The following is a 19,487-nucleotide window of genomic DNA, read 5'->3' as shown; positions in this document are numbered from 1 at the left end:
AACAACCATGCATCTGTACCATCTGTAACTGCAGCTAAGTATTGTTTTCTGTAATAAATCTCTTCTTTTTTTCTATAAATCTGTGTGGTTATAGCCTTCTGCGACTATTATCAAAAGCACCGGTTACACAAGGTTTGCTAGAGCAATGCAAGTAACATTAAAAAGGGAAAAAAAAATCAAATCAACTGGTGCCAGAAAATGCCAGAGATTTGTAATCTATGAAAAAATCTCAAGTCTGCCATTACTTATCAGCTGCTGTATGTCCTGCATGATGTGGTGTATTCTTTCCAGTCTGGAGAGCAGGAGAGGGTTTTCTATGGGGATTTGCTGCTGCTCTGGACAGTTCCTGACATGGACAGAGGTGGCAGCAGAGGGCACTGTGTCAGACTGGAAAGAATACACACTTCCTGCAGGACATACAGCAGCTGATAAATACTGGAAGAGTTGAGATTTTTAAGTAAATTACAAATCTCTGGCACTCTGTAGCACCTGTTGATTTGAAAGATTAAATGCTGATTATCATAGGTTTGTTTTTTAATACGTGATCCCCTGCGACATGTCTGTGACTGATTATATTACTATAATATACTGTATGTTACTGTGAGTACTTACTCCAAATCCTCCAGACGCTCATCGATGTCGTCGCTGCTGTTGGTGATAGAATAGAGAAGATGGTGAGAACCAAACACACATTAGAGCATCAGTTTTCTGCAGAATTTCACCAATAAGAAAAGAATAGTTCAGTAAACATTTTTTTTTCTTTCAAACCATCTGGTGCCAGAAAAGTGCCAGAGATTTGTAATTTACTTCCATTAAAAAATCCCAAGTCCTCCATTACTTCTCAGCTGCTGAATGTCCTGCAGGATGTGGTATTCTTTCCAGTCTGGACAGCAGGAGAGGTTTTATTTGGGATTTGTTATTGCTCTGGGCAGTTCCTGTCGCAGACAGAGGTGGGAGCAGGGAGCAACTGTGGCAGACTGTAAAGAATACACCACTTCCGGCAGGACATACAGCAGCTGATAAGTATTTGTAGATTTTTTTTTTAATAGAAGTAAATTACAAATCTCTGCACTTTCTTTCTGGCAACAGTTGATTTGAAAGAATTTTTTTGCTGAATTACCCCTTTAAAAAATAAAAATAAAAATCTCCTTACACTATTTTTAAGACGAGACTTAGATACTTACTCCCAATCGTCCGAATCCTCCGCGATGTCGTCGATGACGCTCCTGTTAGTGATAGAATAGAGAAGATAGTGAAAACCAGACACACATTAGAGACATCCTGGCAATGATTGGTGTCTATAGGGGAGGAATTATAGGGTCACACAAGTTTTACATTTTTAGTTTTACATTTAAATAAAATGCAACAAATTTTGCGAGAAAAAATTACAACTAATGTAAAATTAAAGGGGTAGTTTAGCAAAAAAGTTTTTCTTTCAAACCAGCTGGTGCCAGAAAGTGCCAGAGATTTGTAATTTACTTCCATTAAAGAATCTCAAGCCCTCCATTACTTCTCAGCTGCTGTATGTCCTGCAGGAAGTTGTATTCTTTCTATTCTGGAAAGCAGGAGAGGTTTTATATGGGGATTTGCTACCGCTCTGGGCAGTTCCTTTCCCAGACTTAGATGTCAGAAAGCAACAGGCTGGAAAGAATACACCATTTCCTGCAGAACCTACAGCTGCTGAGAAGTACTGGAAATGTTTTTTAACAGAAGTGGAATTACAAATCTTTGGCACTTTCTGGCTCCAGCTGATTTGAAAGAATTTTTTGCTGAATTACCCCTTTAAAAAAACTCCTAACACTGTAATTTTCATAGGCTTGTCGTTTAAGACGAGACTATGAGATACTTACTCCCAATCCTCTGTGTCCTCCTCGGTGTCGTCCTCGCTCCTGTTAGTGATAGAACAGAGAGATATAGTGAAAACAGACACACATTAGAGACAACAGTTTTCTAGCAGAACGTCATTAAAGGGGTACTCCGGCCCGGGTATTTTTCAGATACGGCCGGGAGGGGGTGGTTATGGATGGCGGAGGTCACTTACCTCCCCGATTCCAGCGCCAGGTCCCGATCGCGCCGTCCTATACACTCGTTCCGCGGCCGCTCAATGGTGTGAGCTGCCACATGAGACGTGACGTCTCCAAGCAGCTTACCCATTCAGCGGCCGAGGCGGAACTCCGCTACAGACGATGATGGGTAAGCTGATTGGAGACGTCACGTCTCATGTGGCAGCTCACACCATGGAGTGGCTGCGGAATAAGTGTACAGGGCGGCGCGATCCGGGACCTGGCGCTGGAATCGGGAGGTAAGTGACCTCCGCCATCCATAACCACCCCTCCCCGGCCTGAATCTGAAAAATACCCCCGCGCCGGAGTACCCCTTTAATAAAAGACAATAATGATATTTACAGACATCTTCACGATGATCGGAGTCTATAGGGGAAGATGCAGTAAAATAAATAGAAAATATGATTCTTTGAGCCCTCACCAGGGGATGTCCACTGCCTCGTCCTCTTCTTCGTCAGTCTCCCTGTATATAGATCAGAAACCAAATCGTGTGTTAAATCTGCCCCATAGTTTTGGGGATATGTGAATATACATATGTGAGTATTTGGTGGGGAACACAGATATAAATGGACTCATATTGTGATATCATGTAGATGGATGATTATATCTCTGCTGCTTCTTCATACTTACACGATGGTCTCCAGGCTCGGGACCCACTGTAGAAGCGGGTACTTGTCGTCTCTGTAACAGAGAACATCGGGTTGGTTAGGATGATTGTTACTTGGTCCCATTTGAAACTTTCAGAAAATGTTATTTATTGTGACCTCTCAATAAGAACATGAAATCCATCAGGATATTTACTAACCCCTTGTCATCACTGCCAGTTTTCCCCTTAAGGGGATCTGCACATTGAGGAATAGGCCAGGAATTTGAAGCAGATGCGCCCGTGTGCCTCTCCACCTGTCCCATAGACTCCATCTATAATCGGGCGGATTCCGACATCTGCCCAAAGAATTGACATGTCAATTCTTAATGCGGATGGCGGAATCCCCAGACCATAGTATGGATTCAATGGAACAGGAGGAGATGCGAGCAGTGTATTCCATGGCAGGTTATCCGTACAGATTCCATAATGTGAACACACCCTAAATTTCCGCTTGAAATTCTTTCCATAAAATATGAATAGAGCAATGTTCTATTGTGTTCAACGGGATTTTCCGCTCTGTTATTCACACAGCAGAATTTTCAATCAGAATTTTCTGCCACGGATCCGACAAAGAATTGACATGTCAATTTTTTGGGCCGATTCCTCCAGGGGAATCCTATAGAATTCAATGGGGTTTGAATTCTGCTTGAATTCTGTTCCTATTCTGCCAGAGGTGAATAGATGAATTTTAAGCAGAAAACTTTCCTCTTCAATTACTTACTAGTAACCCGCTTCGGATTACGCCACAGCCGCTGGAACACATCTCCACCCGTGCCATAGACTCCGTTCTATGGTCGGTCAGATTCCGCCATCCGCTCGAAGAATTGACAAGTCAATTGTTCGTGTGGACTGCGGAATCCACCCGACCATAGAATGGAGTCTATGGCACGGGCAGAGATGTAAACAAGCTGGGGAGAAAACTATTGTAAAAATTATTTATTTGATTTTTTTCTGCTGTTTTAATGAAGTGTAATTACCTGAAAATCCACGGGGCGTCCATCACGGCCATTTTCCACCTATTACATAATAATAAAAAAAATTATTGCACGGGATATTAGTCTGTCCTCCAGTGCTGCATGTTGGGGGAGGTTTTATAGAAACATGTACATTGGAAATCCACTGGCCCAGATTTATTAGACCAGATGATCTGACTATAAATGCGCTGTACTGGGTATTTGGGATGAGGTGTGAAAGTCACCACAATCAATGATTTTGTCTACTTGGTGTTTTTTGTCACTTTGGGACCTTGGTGTGTGCTCTAGGTATGGCGTCTATTCTTTACATATGTGTTTGTGTGTTTTGTTAAGGTTTTAGTTTTTTACTTTACAGTTCATGTGATTGAGGTTGAGGCTCCAATCTGGATCCAGGATCGGTGGTTTAGAAGGCTACTTGCTCTTATTAATAGTCTGATATGGGGGAGGAGAAAAGTGGGGATTAAATATCAGCTATTGGTACAGAGAGAGGGGGAAGGTGGGCTGAGCATGCCAGACTTTCGGCTATATTTTCTAGCAATGAAGTTACAGGACTTGATGCGGGGCGTCCTCTCCCCTACAGTCAGATATATCCTCCAAGAAGCTGTCCCAAATGGAAATATCTTGGAAAGTTTAGAAGGAGAGCAGTTGAAGGGGATAATTTAGGTTTCTTTTCTTATGTTAATTGTACACTAGACCATGGAAAGTGGTCAAACGCCTATGTAAGATTAAAAACAGTTTAGAGTTTAGGCCAATCTGGGGAATACAAAATGTCACGAATTTACAAAGATAATAGATTGACAATTTTGGATTAACAAAGGAGTTAGGCACTTAAGTCACATAACTCATCGAGGCACTTTGATTGGCTTTTCAGCAATGCAGGCGAGATATGGAGTGCACGATGGACACACATTCTGGGATTTTCAGATAAAAAGCGCCTTCGAAAGCACAAAGGATACTTCTATTTTTACAATTGAGTCACACGCACTTATAGACTTTTTGAGGGGACAAATATGAAACGTGTGGGGGGGGATGAGGGGGGTCTTCAAATGGATGGATGGTATTTATATTTTTGTATATTTATTTTTGATTGTTGATATGCAATGATATTCGTTGTAAAGAAAAAAAATGTTTTGTTTTTTTACTTTACAGTTCATGTGATTGAGGTTGGTTTCACACAAGGTAGTTTTTTTGGAAATCTGCCACTGGAATTTTTGAGCCAAAGCCAGGAGTGGATCCGGCAGGTCGGAGACATATAAGCGCTTCCTTTATTGTACCCATTACTTTGAATCCACTTCTGGTTTTGGCTTAAAAACTGCAATAGCAGCTTTCCAAAAAAAACTGCCATGTGTAAACCCAGCCTCAAAGGGAAACCAATGAATCACATGCTCTGCTATGGGGGAAACACCATAAAAATCAGACCAAGAAAAACACTTTATTCAAACAAAATGCTGCAAGGTTTGCTAGAAAACAATGCAAGTAATGTATCATTAAAAAATAAAAGAAAAAGTTCTTTTAAATCAACTGGTGCCAGAAAATGTCAGAGATTTGTAATCTATGAAAAAAATCTTAAAGGAAACCTGTCACCCCCCGCGTCGGGGTGACAGGCTCCCGACCCCCAGATAGATCCCCTTATACTTACCTCATGTCGCCGAGTCCCGCTGCCGGAGCCGGTCCCGGGATGGAGATATCCCGGTGAGAAGCCGGCGCGCGCGCTGTGGAGATGGGTCCGGCGTCCATAGAGAATGAATGGAGCCGTGCGCGCGCAGCAGAGATGAGTCCGGCTCCATTCATTCTCTATGGACGCTGGACTCATCTCCACAGCGCGCTTGCCGGCTTCTCACCGGGATATCTCCGTCCCGGGACCGGCTCCGGCAGCGGGACTCGGCGACATGAGGTAAGTATAAGGGGATCTATCTGGGGTGGGGAGCCTGTCACCCCGGCGCGGGGGGTGACAGGTCCTCTTTAAGTCTTCCATTACTTATCAGCTGCTGTATGTCCTGCATGATGTGGTGTATTCTTTCCAGTCTGGAGAGCAGGAGAGGGTTTTCTATTGGGATTTGCTGCTGCTCTGGGCAGTTCGTGACATGGACAGAGGTGGCATCAGAGAGCACTGTGTCAGACTGGAAAGAATACACCACTTCCTGCAGGGCATGCAGCAGCTGATAAGTATTGGAAGAGTTGAGATTTATAAGTAAATTACAAATCTCTGGCACTCTGTAGCACCTGTTGATTTGAAAGATTAAAATGCTGTTTTTCATAGGTTTTGTTGTTTGATACGTGACGCGGACATGTCTGTAACTGATTATAGTACTATAGTATTTTACTGTGAGATACTTACTCCAAATCCTCCAGACGCTCATCGATGTCGTCGCTGCTGTTGTGATAGAATAGAGAAGATGGTGAGAACCAAACACACATTAGAGACATCAGTTTTCTGGCAGAACTTCACCAATAAGAAGGGAGTTGAAAGGATTGTTCAGCAAACAGTTTTTTCATTCAAACCAGCTGGTGCCAGAAAAATGCCAGAGGTTTAGAGATTTGTAATTTACTTCCATTATAAAATCCCAAGTCCTCCATTACTTATCAGCTGCTGAATGTCCTGCAGGAAGTGGTATTCTTTCCAGTCTGAAAAGCAGGAAAGGTTTTCTATGGGGATTTGCTATAGTGCAGTTCCTGTCCCAGACTTAGATGGCAGCATAGAGCAATTGTGTCAAACTGGAAAGAATACACCACTTCGTGCAGGACATCCAGCAGCTGATAAGTATTGGAGATTTATTTTTTTCATAGAAGTAAATTACAAATCTCTGGCACTTTCTGACACCAGTTGATTTGAAAGATTTTTTTTTTTTTTTGCTGAATTACCCCTTAAAAAAACAACAAAAAAAGCTCCTAACACCTGTAATTTTTATAGGCTTGTTGTTTAAGACGATACTATGAGATACTTACTCCCAATCGTCCGAATCCTCCTCAATGTCCTCGATGTCGCTCCTGTTAGTGATAGAATAGAGAAGATAGTGAAAACCAGTCACACATTAGAGACATCAGTGATGATCGGGGTCTATAGGGGAGGAATTATAGGGTCACACAAGTTTTACATCTTCAGTTTAGATTTACTCACCCGAAATCCGATTCTTCATCTAAAGAAAAAAATAGAAAACCATTAGTTTAGAGAACTGCTTTATACATTGTAGAGATACATAGATACATAGAGATATTATAGACAAAACTCACCCTCGCCGTCATCCAGTCCAGCCTGAAATAGGAAATAGAGAGAGTAAGCAGAGGACATTGGTATATTGCTGAGCATGAGACCTCCTTCTGTGTCCATCTGACCTATGTGCTTGGATGGGATAGGGTGTAGGTGGGGGCACTATTACAGTGCTCATCCAGGATTACACACACAGTCATTTCTTCCAAAAACACACGGAGGGCTGATTTAGTGGGCTATGAAGCAGAATGGTCAGATTTGTAATCCCGCTGTCAGTCCGCTCTGTGGAGAAGGTGGGGGGCAGCCCGAGGACCATGTGGATGATATCTATGTTTTTCCATGTGGTCCTGGGGCTGTCTCTACCTTTTCCACAGAGAGGGCAGACAGCGGGATCCATACTGCATACTGCTCCCCAGTATCTTCATTGTTTCTGCCCGCTGTCCTTAGCCGCCGGTGGAAATCTAGAGACGGTCTGTGAAGTTGCACCGGCAGCTGCGGACAGCGGGCAGAAGCCAGGAAAATATATCGGGGAGCGGGCAGAAGCATCGGGGAGCGGGCAGAGGTATGTATATACTTTATTATTTTCTTTATACAGTCATCAGCCATCGGCCGTGCATCGTTATTACACGTAGTGATGCGCAGTCGGCGGCCAATGTTTGTAGGTCAGGACCAAAAATAACCAATCAGTCGATCGTTGTCTTTATTACAAGGAGCAATAATCTGCAGAATCGGAGCTCTGGCTAGTAGGACCCCACTCTTTTCTAGCTGGGTGTCTGTTTGTGAACCGGCACACTTATGTTTGTGAACAGGTGTGAATTATCTTTTCAACGCAAGGTATTTCTAGTTTTTTACACTCATACTTCTACTTATACCTTTGCCATCTTTCTCTTGGCCAATTGTTTTTTTTTTCCTTTATTGAAAAATACAATTACAAACGGGAAAATGAGATATCTGAACAAGAGAGATATTGCAAACCTGATTGAGGCAATCCATTTCTGAGAAAATTCTTTATTTTTTTTTATATGCTACATGACCACCTTCCCATTGGAAAATTTGCCCTTGATCCAATATGGCGGCCATCAAAATGGTGACGGAATATCAATAAAAAGTCCAAATTCCCCAAACCAGCGCCGCAGATGAATATAATGAAGGTAGATGAGTAATCAGTGTCTGTGGATAATTTTATTAGAATCCCATCCAGTACACATTGGGGTAATATACTGTCATATTGTGTCACTCTGTTGCATAGAAAACTCTCCTATATACTGCACACCCTATTTGTGGTATAATTTACAATTATAATTGTCACTTATGTTTGAAAAATGCGGACAATAAACTAACAAATCAGTGTAAGCTTTTATCTTAGATCTAGGGGGTTATGTGAGTTATCCTGAATTATAAATGTATGTATTTATTTATTTATTTCTGATTTATTTCAAGAACGGCGCCATGCTTATCCTCAGGTGTTATGTGGTATTACAACTCAGTTTTATTTACTTCACTAGAAAATGTGCTGCAATACCACAGAAAAACCGGGGACAATAGTGGCGCTGTTTATGGATGGGAGCAGCTATGGCCCAGATTTATCAAACTGTGTAAGGCAACGTTCACACATAGTCAAAACACTCACTCACTCACTCACTCACATATAGGAACTTACGTGCTATAGACACCCAACAACTGCTAGATACCGTACAGTCATCATTGCCCCCCACCTCTTCCCTCTCCTGTCCTAATCTTGCTGCCAAACAATACCACGACACCCTCAAAACCACTCTGGACAAACTTGCACCCCCTATACCCCAAACAGCCCGACACAGACGGCCACAACCCTGGAACACATGCAGAACTCGTTTTCTTAGACGGTGTTCTAGGTGTGCTGAACGTCTGTGGAGGAAATCCAAGACAACAGCCAACCTTCTACATTATAAGTCTATGCTTAGAAGCTACTACCCAGCTCTTCACTCTGCTAAGCAATCCTACTTTACCACTCTGATCTCTTCTCTTTCCCATAACCCAAAACGCCTCTTTGATACCCTCAACTCTCTCCTTAAACCCAAAGTTCAGACACCCATCACTAACCTCAGTGCTGAAGGCTTAGCCAACTACTTCAAGGGTAAAATAAACACAATCCGCCAGGAGATCATCTCCCATTCCCAGGTAATATTAATCCTATTCCTTCTCACTGTTTCTCCTCATCCCTCTCAGCCTTTGAGCCAGTGACAGAGGAGGAAGTCTCCAGACTCCTCTCCTCCTCTCGCCCCACCACCTGCCCTAGTGACCCTATTCCCTCACACCTTGTCCAGTCTCTCTCCCCTGTTGTCACTACCTACCTTACTAAAGTCTTCAACCTCTCCCTCTCCTCTGGCATCTCCCCCTCGACTTTCAAACACTCCACCATCACTCCATTACTGAAAAACCCTCCCTAGACCCCTCCTGTGCAGCCAATTATCGACCTGTCTCTAATCTCCCTTTTATCTCTAAACTCTTGGAACGTCTGGTCCTATTCCCGCCTAACCCGTTACCTCTCTGACAACTCTCTCTTGATCCCCTTCAGTCTGGTTTCCGTCCTCACCACTCTACAGAAACTGCTTTACTAAAGTCTCTAATGATCTCCTCACCGCCAAATCATAAAGGTGACCATTCCTGCTCATTCTACTGGACCTATCTGCAGCTTTTGACACTGTAGACCACTAGCTCCTCCTCTCCACCGCTCCGCTCTATTGGCCTAAAGGACTTTGCCTCTTTCCTAGGTTTTCCTCCTATCTCTCTGACCGCTTCCTTTAGCGTATCGCTTTCTGGCTCCACCTCATCTTCTCTCCCCCTTACAGTCGGGGTTCCTCAGGATCAGTCCTGGGCCCTCTCCTTTTCTCACTTTACACTTTACCCATTGGACAAATCATCAGTAAGTTTGGTTTTCAGTACCATCTCTATGCTGATGATACCCAGCTATATACCTCCTCCCGTGATATCACCCCCGCACTTCTACAGAACACCAGTAACTGTCTGTCTGCCATCTCTAACGCTATGTCCTCCCTATTCCTAAAACTAAACCTTTCTAAGACTGAGCTTCTTGTCTTCCCTCCCTCTGCTAAACACCCTCCACCTGACATTTCCATCTCTGTCTGTGGTGCAACCATAACCCCTACACAACAAGCCCGCTGCCTTGGGGTTATGTTTGACTCAGATCTGTCCTTCACTCCTCATATTAAATCTGTTCACGTTCCTGTAATCTGCATCTAAAAAACTTCTCTAAAATCCGTCCCTTCCTACTGTCGAATCTGCTAAAACTCTTATTGTCGCTCTGATCCATTCCGCCTTGACTACTGCAATTCCTTACTAATCGGCCCTCCCTTCCTCTAAACTCTCCTCTCTCCAGTCCATTCTCAATAGAGCGCGGCCAGGCTTATCCCATGTCCAGCCGCTATAGCTAATGCCTCCCCCCCTGTCACTACATTGGTCCCTATCAAACACAGGATCCAATACAAAGTCCTCCTGCTCACCCACAAGGCTCTCCACAGTGCTGCACCTCCCTATATCTCCTCCCTAATCTCTGTCTACTGCCCTACCCGTGCCTTACACTCCTCTAATGACTTAAGACTAACATCCACCTTAATCCGCACCTCTCACTTCCGTCTCCAGGACTTCACCCGAGCTGCACCAGTTCTATGGAATGCATTACCCAAGACTGTCAGACTCACCTCCAATACCCAAAGCTTCAAACGTGCCCTCAAAACTCATCTGTTCAAGCAGGCTTACCAGGTTCCCTAATTTTGACTGCTACCCACAACCTCCCCCCCCCCCCCCCCACACACACACACCTACCACCACGCACACATACATACATACATACATACATACACACACACACACCAAGCATTTAAGCACTTAGACCTGTGCATGCATGCATTGGCTGGTGACAGGTTCACCCACCCTTACCTGCACTGCCTTATTTATAATGATGGCCGGACCATAAGAACAATGATGCATTTTGCCCCTCTGCCATTCTGTCTCGCACCCCCTCCTGATAGTGTGTAAGCTCATGCATGCGAGCAGGGACCTCACTCCTCATGTATGGATAATTATATGTATCTCTCTGTAATGTCTATTTTTTTCTCTATGTATGTACCCCAGAATTGTAAAGTGCTGCGGAATCTGTTGGCGCTATATAAACAAAAATTATTATTAAACTAAAATTATTATTATTATTATTATTATTATTATTATTAAAACATCGGTTGTTGGCAGTGTCAAACAACGGCCACTGTTTTACTTCTATTTGGATTGCGGGCAGATTTGGGTGTGCCTGTAATCCAATTAACCATAGACATCTGTTCAATGTACAGCCGTCAGAATGGCATACATTACAATGTGTGCACAGCAGTCCGAACAACGGCCGTGTTCCTGCACCAGCGGCCGTAAATAATGGACAAGTCAATTGTTTGTGCGGCTGTACACAGCAGAAATCTGCAACATAAAATTCACAGTATAAAATCTGCAGCAAGCACAGTACATGTGAATGTTCCCTTAAAGACAAAGCAGGATGTGCTACATTTAGGCTGGATTTCCCAAAGTATCCAAAAAACAAAAACTCCAGTATTGCTGCATGGTATAGACCAGTCCCCATATGTATACTGCTTGTAGATGAATGGTGGTCTGCTCATCCTGAATGTGCAGGGTAGGAGGATGGAGATAGTAGGGAGCAGCTTTGTACCTAATAGGCCCCATGTCAGGTGCACCAAACTACCCCTGCTCGCTCAGGGACCTGTCAGGGCAAAAATGTCCTAATGTGGGTGGAGCCATATGCTACACCCAGGGCATGTGACTGGCCTTTTTGGGCCATTTTTTGTGTGTATTTTTTTTACAACTGTCTTTGTTTGGCGCCGGCTACAAGCTGCCGTAACAATCTCCCCCGACTATTCCTGGTGGATGGAACCAGTTGGGAGTAAATGATAGGGTGAGCATAGGGCATTGGAGAGGAATTGGACGGGGCAGGGGTCGCTTTTATTAGGGTGCTTACACCCCGACAAGTCCCTTAGCAAGCAGGGGTAGTTTGTGCACCTGACATAGGGCCTATTAGGGACATAGGTGCTCCCTACTATCTCTATCCTCCTACCCTGCACCTTCGGGATGAGCAGACTACCATTGATCTACAAGCAGTATACATATGGTAAGATTGTCATATACTTTAGTACAGGGGCATTGCTAGGGTCCTAAAACATACGGGCATGGGCCCTCTGAGTGCCGTCATAAGCAGATAGTAATAATGCCCCCTGCTGTGTCCCCATATAGTAATAATGCCCCCTGCTGTGTCCCCATATAGTAATAATGCCCCCTGCTGTGTCCCCATATAGTAATAATGCCCCCTGCTGTACCCTCCATATAGTAATAATGCCCCTCTGCTGTTAACCCGCAATTAACCGACCACCATCCCCACACACAGTGTCGGACTGGAGTGCCTTGGGCCCACCAGGGAAATCATTCTTAGGGCCCACCCTTCAGCCACCATACTTATCTATGGTAACATTAATAAGGGTCCAGTTACACGGCGTGATTTGGGGCAGTGTAGGGCTGCAAATGATTGCTAATCAGCAGGGCAGGAATACACAGAGATGTGCAGCCGACAGCAATGATTTTTACAGCCGCACAAAAGATCAAATCAGCCGACTATGGGGCATTTGCTTGTCAGCTGATCTGTGACACTTTTACATGGGGCTTCCTAGGAGCGCTTGTTACCGATAATTGGCCGGTGTAATTGGGCTATAAGACAATTTCCTTTGTATGATAACGCTGTATACTTAGATACAAAAGTCATACAGCTACCAATGACACCAGTATATACAAGAGCAAATATCCCCAACATATTACCGCCATACTATTACTGACCAGATCCTGTATACTGAGACTGATTTTACCAATAATACCATTATATAGGCGGGAATATTACACCATACATATTACCGCCACAATTACCGCCATACTGTTACTGACCAGATCCTGTATACTGAGGTGATATTACTAATAATACCAGTATATCAGGAGGGAAATATTATCACCATACATATTACCGCCATACTGTTACTGAACAAATCCTGTATACCAATAATACCAGTATACAAGGGGAAAATATTACCGCCACACCACAACCAATACCATCACTATATTGTTACTGACCAATCTAGTATACTAAGAACAATAAAAAACAGTACCGATTACAAGCAACAAATACCACCACATACTGACAAATACCACCACATACTGACTAATACCACCACATACTGACCAACGCCACCACTGCTACTGACTAATACCACCACATACTGACTAACACCACCACTGCTACTGAATAAGATTCACTGTACCAGATCACCATCACCTCATCCAGTCATATAGAGGTAGACACAGCTCTACACAGGTTCTATACACCATATACATTACAGTGCAAATATATCAGGTGACTCACATGGGACGTCTTCTCTGATCGGAGTTCTTCCCTTTTCATCTTCTCCAGTCCGTCCTGGGCCATATGAGAACTTCTATGAGCCACGAATCCACAGAATCTGCCAGACAGACATATTAGGGCTCCTCACTATGTCACCATCTCATCTCTCTACAAACTGCACATCTGTATTGGCCCCTGTACGCCCTCACTCTATATATATATATATATATATATATATATATATATATATATATTCCTTACAGTATATGGTCCCCCCCTCTGTTGTCCCCCTTATAATGGCGCCCATATTGTCCATCCCCCATATAGGTACCCCCCTTATGCTGTCCATCCCCATATATACAGCGCCCTCAAGTTGTCCTTCTTCAATATAGATATCCTCATGTCCATTCACCCCATATGGCCCCCTCATGTTGTCGATTCCTTAGTAATAGCCCCCTCATGTTGTCCATTGCCCCCTATAGCCCCCTCATGTTGTCCACCCCCTCATAGCCCCCTCATGTTTTCCATCTCCCCATAGCCCCCTCATGTTGTCCATCCCCCCATAGCCCCCTCATGTTTTCCATCCCCCCTATAGCCCCCTCATGTTGTCCATCCCCCCTATAGCCCCTCATGTTGTCCATCCCACCCTATAGCCCCCTCATGTTGTCCACCCCCCCCATAGCCCCCTCATGTTGTCCACCCCCCCCTATAGCCCCCTCATGTTTTCCATCTCCCCCTATAGCCCCCTCATGTTGTCCATCTCCCCCCATAGCCCCTCATGTTGTCCATCCCCCATAGCCCCTCATGTTGTCCATCTCCCCCCTATAGCCCCTCATGTTGTCCATCTCCCCCCTATAGCCCCTCATGTTGTCCATCTCCCCCCTATAGCCCCTCATGTTGTCCATCCCCCCCTATAGCCCCCTCATGTTATCCATCCCCCCTATAGCCCCCTCATGTTGTCCATACCCCCTATAGCCCCCTCATGTTGTCCATCCCCCCTATAGCCCCCTCATGTTGTCCATCTCTCCCCCCCATGTTGTCCATCTCTCCCCCCTCATGTTGTCCATCTCCCCCCCTTCATGTTGTCCATCTCCCCCCCCCTTCATGTTGTCCATCTCCCCCCATGTTGTCCATCTCCCCCCCCCTCATGTTGTCCATCTCCCCCCCCTTCATGTTGTCCATCTCCCCCCCCCTTCATGTTGTCCATCTCCCCCCCCTTCATGTTGTCCATCTCTCCCCCATGTTGTCCATCTCCCCCCCCCCTCATGTTGTCCATCTCCCCCCCTTCATGTTGTCCATCTCCCCCCCCCCTTCATGTTGTCCATCTCTCCCCCATGTTGTCCATCTCTCCTCCATGTTGTCCATCTCCCCCCCTCATGTTGTCCATCTCCCACCCCTTCATGTTGTCCATCTCCCCCCCCTTCATGTTGTCCATCTTCCCCCCATGTTGTCCATCTCTCCCCCATGTTGTCCATCTCCCCCCCCTTCATGTTGTCCATCTCTCCCCCCATGTTGTCCATCTCTCCCCCCTGTTGTCCATCTCTCCCCAATGTTGTCCATCTCTCCCCAATGTTGTCCATCTCTCCCCCCTCATGTTGTCCATCCCCCCCCTTCATGTTGTCCATCTCCCCCCCCCTCATGTTGTCCATCTCCCCCCCCTTCATGTTGTCCATCTCTCCCTCATGTTGTCCATCTCTCCCCCATGTTGTCCATCTCCCCCCCTTCATGTTGTCCATCTCCCCCCCCTCATGTTGTCCATCTCCCCCCCCCCTCATGTTGTCCATCTCTCCCCCATGTTGTCCATCTCCCCCCCCCTCATGTTGTCCATCTCTCCCCCCCCTCATGTTGTCCATCTCTCCCCTATGATAAAAAAAACAAAAACGAAACTCAACTCACCTGTCACAACACGCTCCCCCCGTCGTTGGTCTCTTCTCCTCTGTTCCCGACAGACGAGCAGCTCCTGGTCCTGGACAGCGCCATCAACACTGAGCTCCGTGCGCGCCGCAGCGGCTGGGACTTCCGGTATGCGCTACGTGAACCGGAAGTCCTAGCAGCCGCACCGCACACAGAGCCCAGTGGTGATGACGCTGCCGGGACCAGCAGCTGCTCATCTGTCGGGGCGGCGGCGGCGGCAGCACCCTTGTGATCGCAAGCTTGCGATCACAAGGAAGGGAAGGTGCCGGCCAGCTATCGGCGGCTGAGTGGGCCCCCCAGGAGCACGGGGGCCCCCGATGCGGGGGGACCGTGCTCCCTGACTGGGGGGGCGGGGCCTACTCCTGCTTGGGGCCCACCGGGGGTTTCCCCGGTCCCCCGGTGGCCCAGTCCGCCCCTTCCCACACACACTACCCCACCTGACCCCCTCCACTAACACACTACCACACCTGACCCCCTCCCACACATACACACTATGCCATTTGACCCCCACACACACACATAGTGCCCCTTATGGTAGCTAATGCCCCCACAGTACCCCATATAGTAGCCAATCCCCCCACAATGCCCCATATTGTAGCCAATCCTCCCACAGTGCCCCATATAGTAGCCAATCCCTCCACAGTGCCCCATTTAGTAGCCAATCCCCCCACAGTGCCCCATATAGTAGCCAATCCCCCCACAGTGCCCCATATGGTAGCCAATCACCCCACAGTGCCCCATATAGTAGCCAATCACCCCACAGTGCCCCATATGGTAGCCAATCCCCCCACAGTGTCCCATTATAGTAGCCAATCCCCCCATAGTGGCATGGTAAGTATCTAATCCCCCCAACAGTGGCCCATATAGTATCCAATACCCCCATAGTGCCCATATAGTATCCAATACCCCCATTAGTGCCCCATATAGTAGCCAATCCCCCCACAGTGCCCCATATAGTAGCCAATTCCCCACAGTGCCCCATATAGTAGCCAATACCCCATAGTGCCTGGTATAGTATCTAATCCACCCATAGCGCCCGGTATAGTATCTAGTTCCCCATATAGTATCCAATACCCCCAATAGTGCCCCATATAGTATCCAATACCCCCCAATAGTGCCCCATATAGTAGACAATACTCCATATAGTAGCCAATACCTCCATAATGCCCATATAGTATCCAGTACCTACAATAGTGCCCCATTTAGTAGCCAATAACCCCCAATTGTGCCCATATAGTATCTAATACCCCCATATAGTAGCCAATATGCCCCAATAGTGCCTCATATAGTCACTCCAGTCCAATCCAGACCCTCTCCTCTGTACAGAGCCCTTCTATTGACACCAGCCTGGCACCCGCACTTCCCCACCAGAAAAAAACAAACAAAAACAAAACCTCACCTGTCACCCGTTCCCAGCAGCTTCTCTCCCGGCAGCGCGCGGTCTCCGAGCATGCAGCGTCTCTTTACCATGCTGCCGTTGCTGGAAGATCACAGGAGACGGCGGGCTGCTGGGAGAGGAGCTGCAGCCGCAGCGCTGCCCAATCCAAAAGTGTCTGGCAGCGGGCAGCCTCCTTTTGAGAGCATGGTGGCGGGTGGTCCACTCGCATCTCAGCCATATGTGCCTCCCCCATGCTTCTCCCCTGCGCCTCCTAACCTCCACTTGCGAGATGGGTAGTAGCGGCAGCTTGACGTGTCGCCCGGACGTGCTCCTCCAATCCAATCAGCTCAGAGCGGGAGCGTGGGGCAGCTGTGGTGGGCCGTGGTGCACGCATCCAATCAACACATGCGCCACGGCCTGCCGCAGCAGCCCCATGCCCCCTCTGTGCTAATTGGATTGGAGGAGCACGTCCGGGCAGGCAGTAGGTAAGGCGGAGTGGCAGTCGCAGCGAGCTGCGAGCCAGATGCGGCCATCAAAAGAGCCACATCTGGCCTGCAAGACCGGGGGCAGCAAAGATCTGTGACAGAAGCCTCAGTGTTAAACAGAGACTCTATGAGAGGGCTCACACGCTTCCTCTCTCCTCCGCTCCAAGAATTGACATGTCAACGCCGCTTGACATTGAGGCAGGCGTTGCTCTTACAGTTTGGGGTCTACAGTATAGCAGCTATTTGCCAGTAAATGTATGTTACACCTAATAATAAATCAGAGTGCATTCTAATATATATATATATATATATATATATATATATATATATATATATATAGTAATTTATTTATTTTTATTTAAAGGAGTACACCAGTCATCATGCAAAAATGTAAATGTTTTCTTAGAAGGTATCCAGCAGACAATACATAGAACCCTGCTGACATGGTGATTTTGTAATTACATATCAATAATTTGTTGTACCATGCCGGATTTGTTACAGCGCGCTCTCCTCCAGTGCTCTCCTCCATTTGCGGCAAATCTGGAGCTCCATGCTGTCTCACAAACGGAGAGTGACCTGGCACAGTTCCTCACCGCTCACAGCCTTGTGTCTGTCGGCCGCTATGGAGGATGGCCGGGCTGCTGTGCACTGCGGGGGTCCATAGCTGTGCTCGACAACGTCCCGGCTCTACAAGCAGACAGGGAAGCCTGTTGTGGAATCCTCCCCCCCATTACAATGCGGAGGAGGTGCTGCTGTGCGAGGGGTGGTAGGAGGATTCCACTACAGGCTTCCCCATCTGCCCGTATAGCCAGGACAATGTACAGCAGTCGTTGTGCCCCCCCCATAGGCCATCCCCAGGACATTGTGCAAGAGCAGCGGTGGCCCCGTTCATCCTTAAGGCACCTCCCCCTTGACAAAACCGAGCAACGCTGTCAGTGGTGCTGTATGATGAGGGATTACACTCCAGGCTTCCCTGTCTTCCTGTAGAGCCCGTAGAGGGACAATGTCCAGGCGGCACCCCTCTTGTATGTCAGCATCTCAGTGGCTGTGTAATGGGGGAGGGGGATATCACTGCAGGCTTCCCTGCCACCCCCTCTGTGACTCTCCAGCTATTAAATTCTTTATTTAGAGAAGCAGCAGGGAAACACAACAACACTCCAGTGCGCCAGTACATATAGCAAGTTGCACAACAAAATAACACAGGAGCAGCTTTTACCTATGTTTAATAAAGAATATCTTGTATATGATCTTCGGATGTGCTGAGCATTTTCCCTTCAGACTTTTTCTTTTTGTTTGTTTTTCTCCCATAAAGTGTTGTCACCACACCATGATCATGGGAGTTGTAGTTCTGCAACCTGGAGCTTTCCTGGTTGAATAACTACAACTCCCATCACCACAACATGAGGATGGGGATTGTAGTTATGCAACCAGGAGAGCTTCAGGTTACAGAACTACAAATCCCATACTGTACCATATATATTATAATTATTTTTATTCAACCTGACAGATCACACAGTAGATCCTGATCCAGTGATAGCATTGTCACATATTACTGCACATCTGGATAAAGTCTTAGGCCAGGCCCATGTATGTGTGCTATGGGATTTCCCTCTCTACCTTATAGGAGTATATTCCTTCCTATGTCCGCAGAGGTGCTGGAGATCACATAACACACACAGTGCATGAGCCCGGCCATAGACCACAGCCACCACCCAGCAGTTATCATGGCCAACTAAGCCCCGCCCCCTGCATGGAACATGGCAAAATGGCAGTTGGAAATGGCTGAACATGGGGAATAAGTAACAGGGTGTGAGGTATTTATAGCTCCCCATTCTACACATCTCCTCCCATCACCACTGTCTCCTATGGGGGGGGGCACCTATGTGGTCATGTGATCAGGGAGGAGTATCTACAGGTACAGATACTCCTGGACAGGACATCCCACTATGTACACAACCCCATCTCTATACAACCCTATCTGCTATACCCTGCTATACTGGATGGGGAATTCTCACAAACATGTTCCTCGTAGACAACGGGAAAGTCCGTATCCTCCACGAACTGGTCCTCCTCGCTGTAGATGATGGTCAGCTCTTCCTCCATGTCTCCAAAACTCCTTCTGTCACCAATCTTCCACAAATCGCCTATGTGTGTGAGAGAATTAAAGATTACATGGAGAAAACTGATTAAAAATAGAAAATAACAAAAAAATACCAGGAGCCAATGGATGTGTGTACTTACAGTCCAACTCCTAATAAAGCTCTGAAGGGTCCAGTTTGTAAACAAATTACATCATGATTTTCAATAATCTTTATTTAAACATCTTGAAACAAACACTTGTACTAACCAAACAATGAACAGTCGACCATTGGCAGGA

General features: G+C 46.3%; 1 protein-coding gene across 1 annotated transcript; it reads right to left on the bottom strand.

Moving 5' to 3' along the window:
* Window positions 1–612: 612 nt before the first annotated feature.
* On the bottom strand, window positions 613–19,248 carry LOC138779374 (major centromere autoantigen B-like; the record flags this gene model as incomplete). The annotated part of the gene is made up of 10 exons (XM_069956587.1): window positions 19,130–19,248; window positions 6,915–6,936; window positions 6,802–6,820; window positions 6,630–6,671; window positions 6,022–6,057; window positions 3,687–3,725; window positions 2,694–2,744; window positions 1,851–1,889; window positions 1,185–1,226; window positions 613–648 (listed from the first exon to the last, which is right to left on the bottom strand). Coding segments are annotated over exons 1-10 (410 nt in total), but the record flags the coding sequence as incomplete, so codon positions are not given.
* Between the last annotated feature and the right edge of the window lie 239 nt (window positions 19,249–19,487).

The sequence above is a fragment of the Dendropsophus ebraccatus genome, unplaced genomic scaffold (genome assembly GCF_027789765.1).
Source record: "Dendropsophus ebraccatus isolate aDenEbr1 unplaced genomic scaffold, aDenEbr1.pat pat_scaffold_729_ctg1, whole genome shotgun sequence".
In the NCBI taxonomy this organism is placed as follows: domain Eukaryota; kingdom Metazoa; phylum Chordata; class Amphibia; order Anura; family Hylidae; genus Dendropsophus; species Dendropsophus ebraccatus.
The sequence above is the reverse complement of the archived record's forward strand: the minus strand, read 5'-3'. Positions and strand labels throughout refer to the sequence as shown.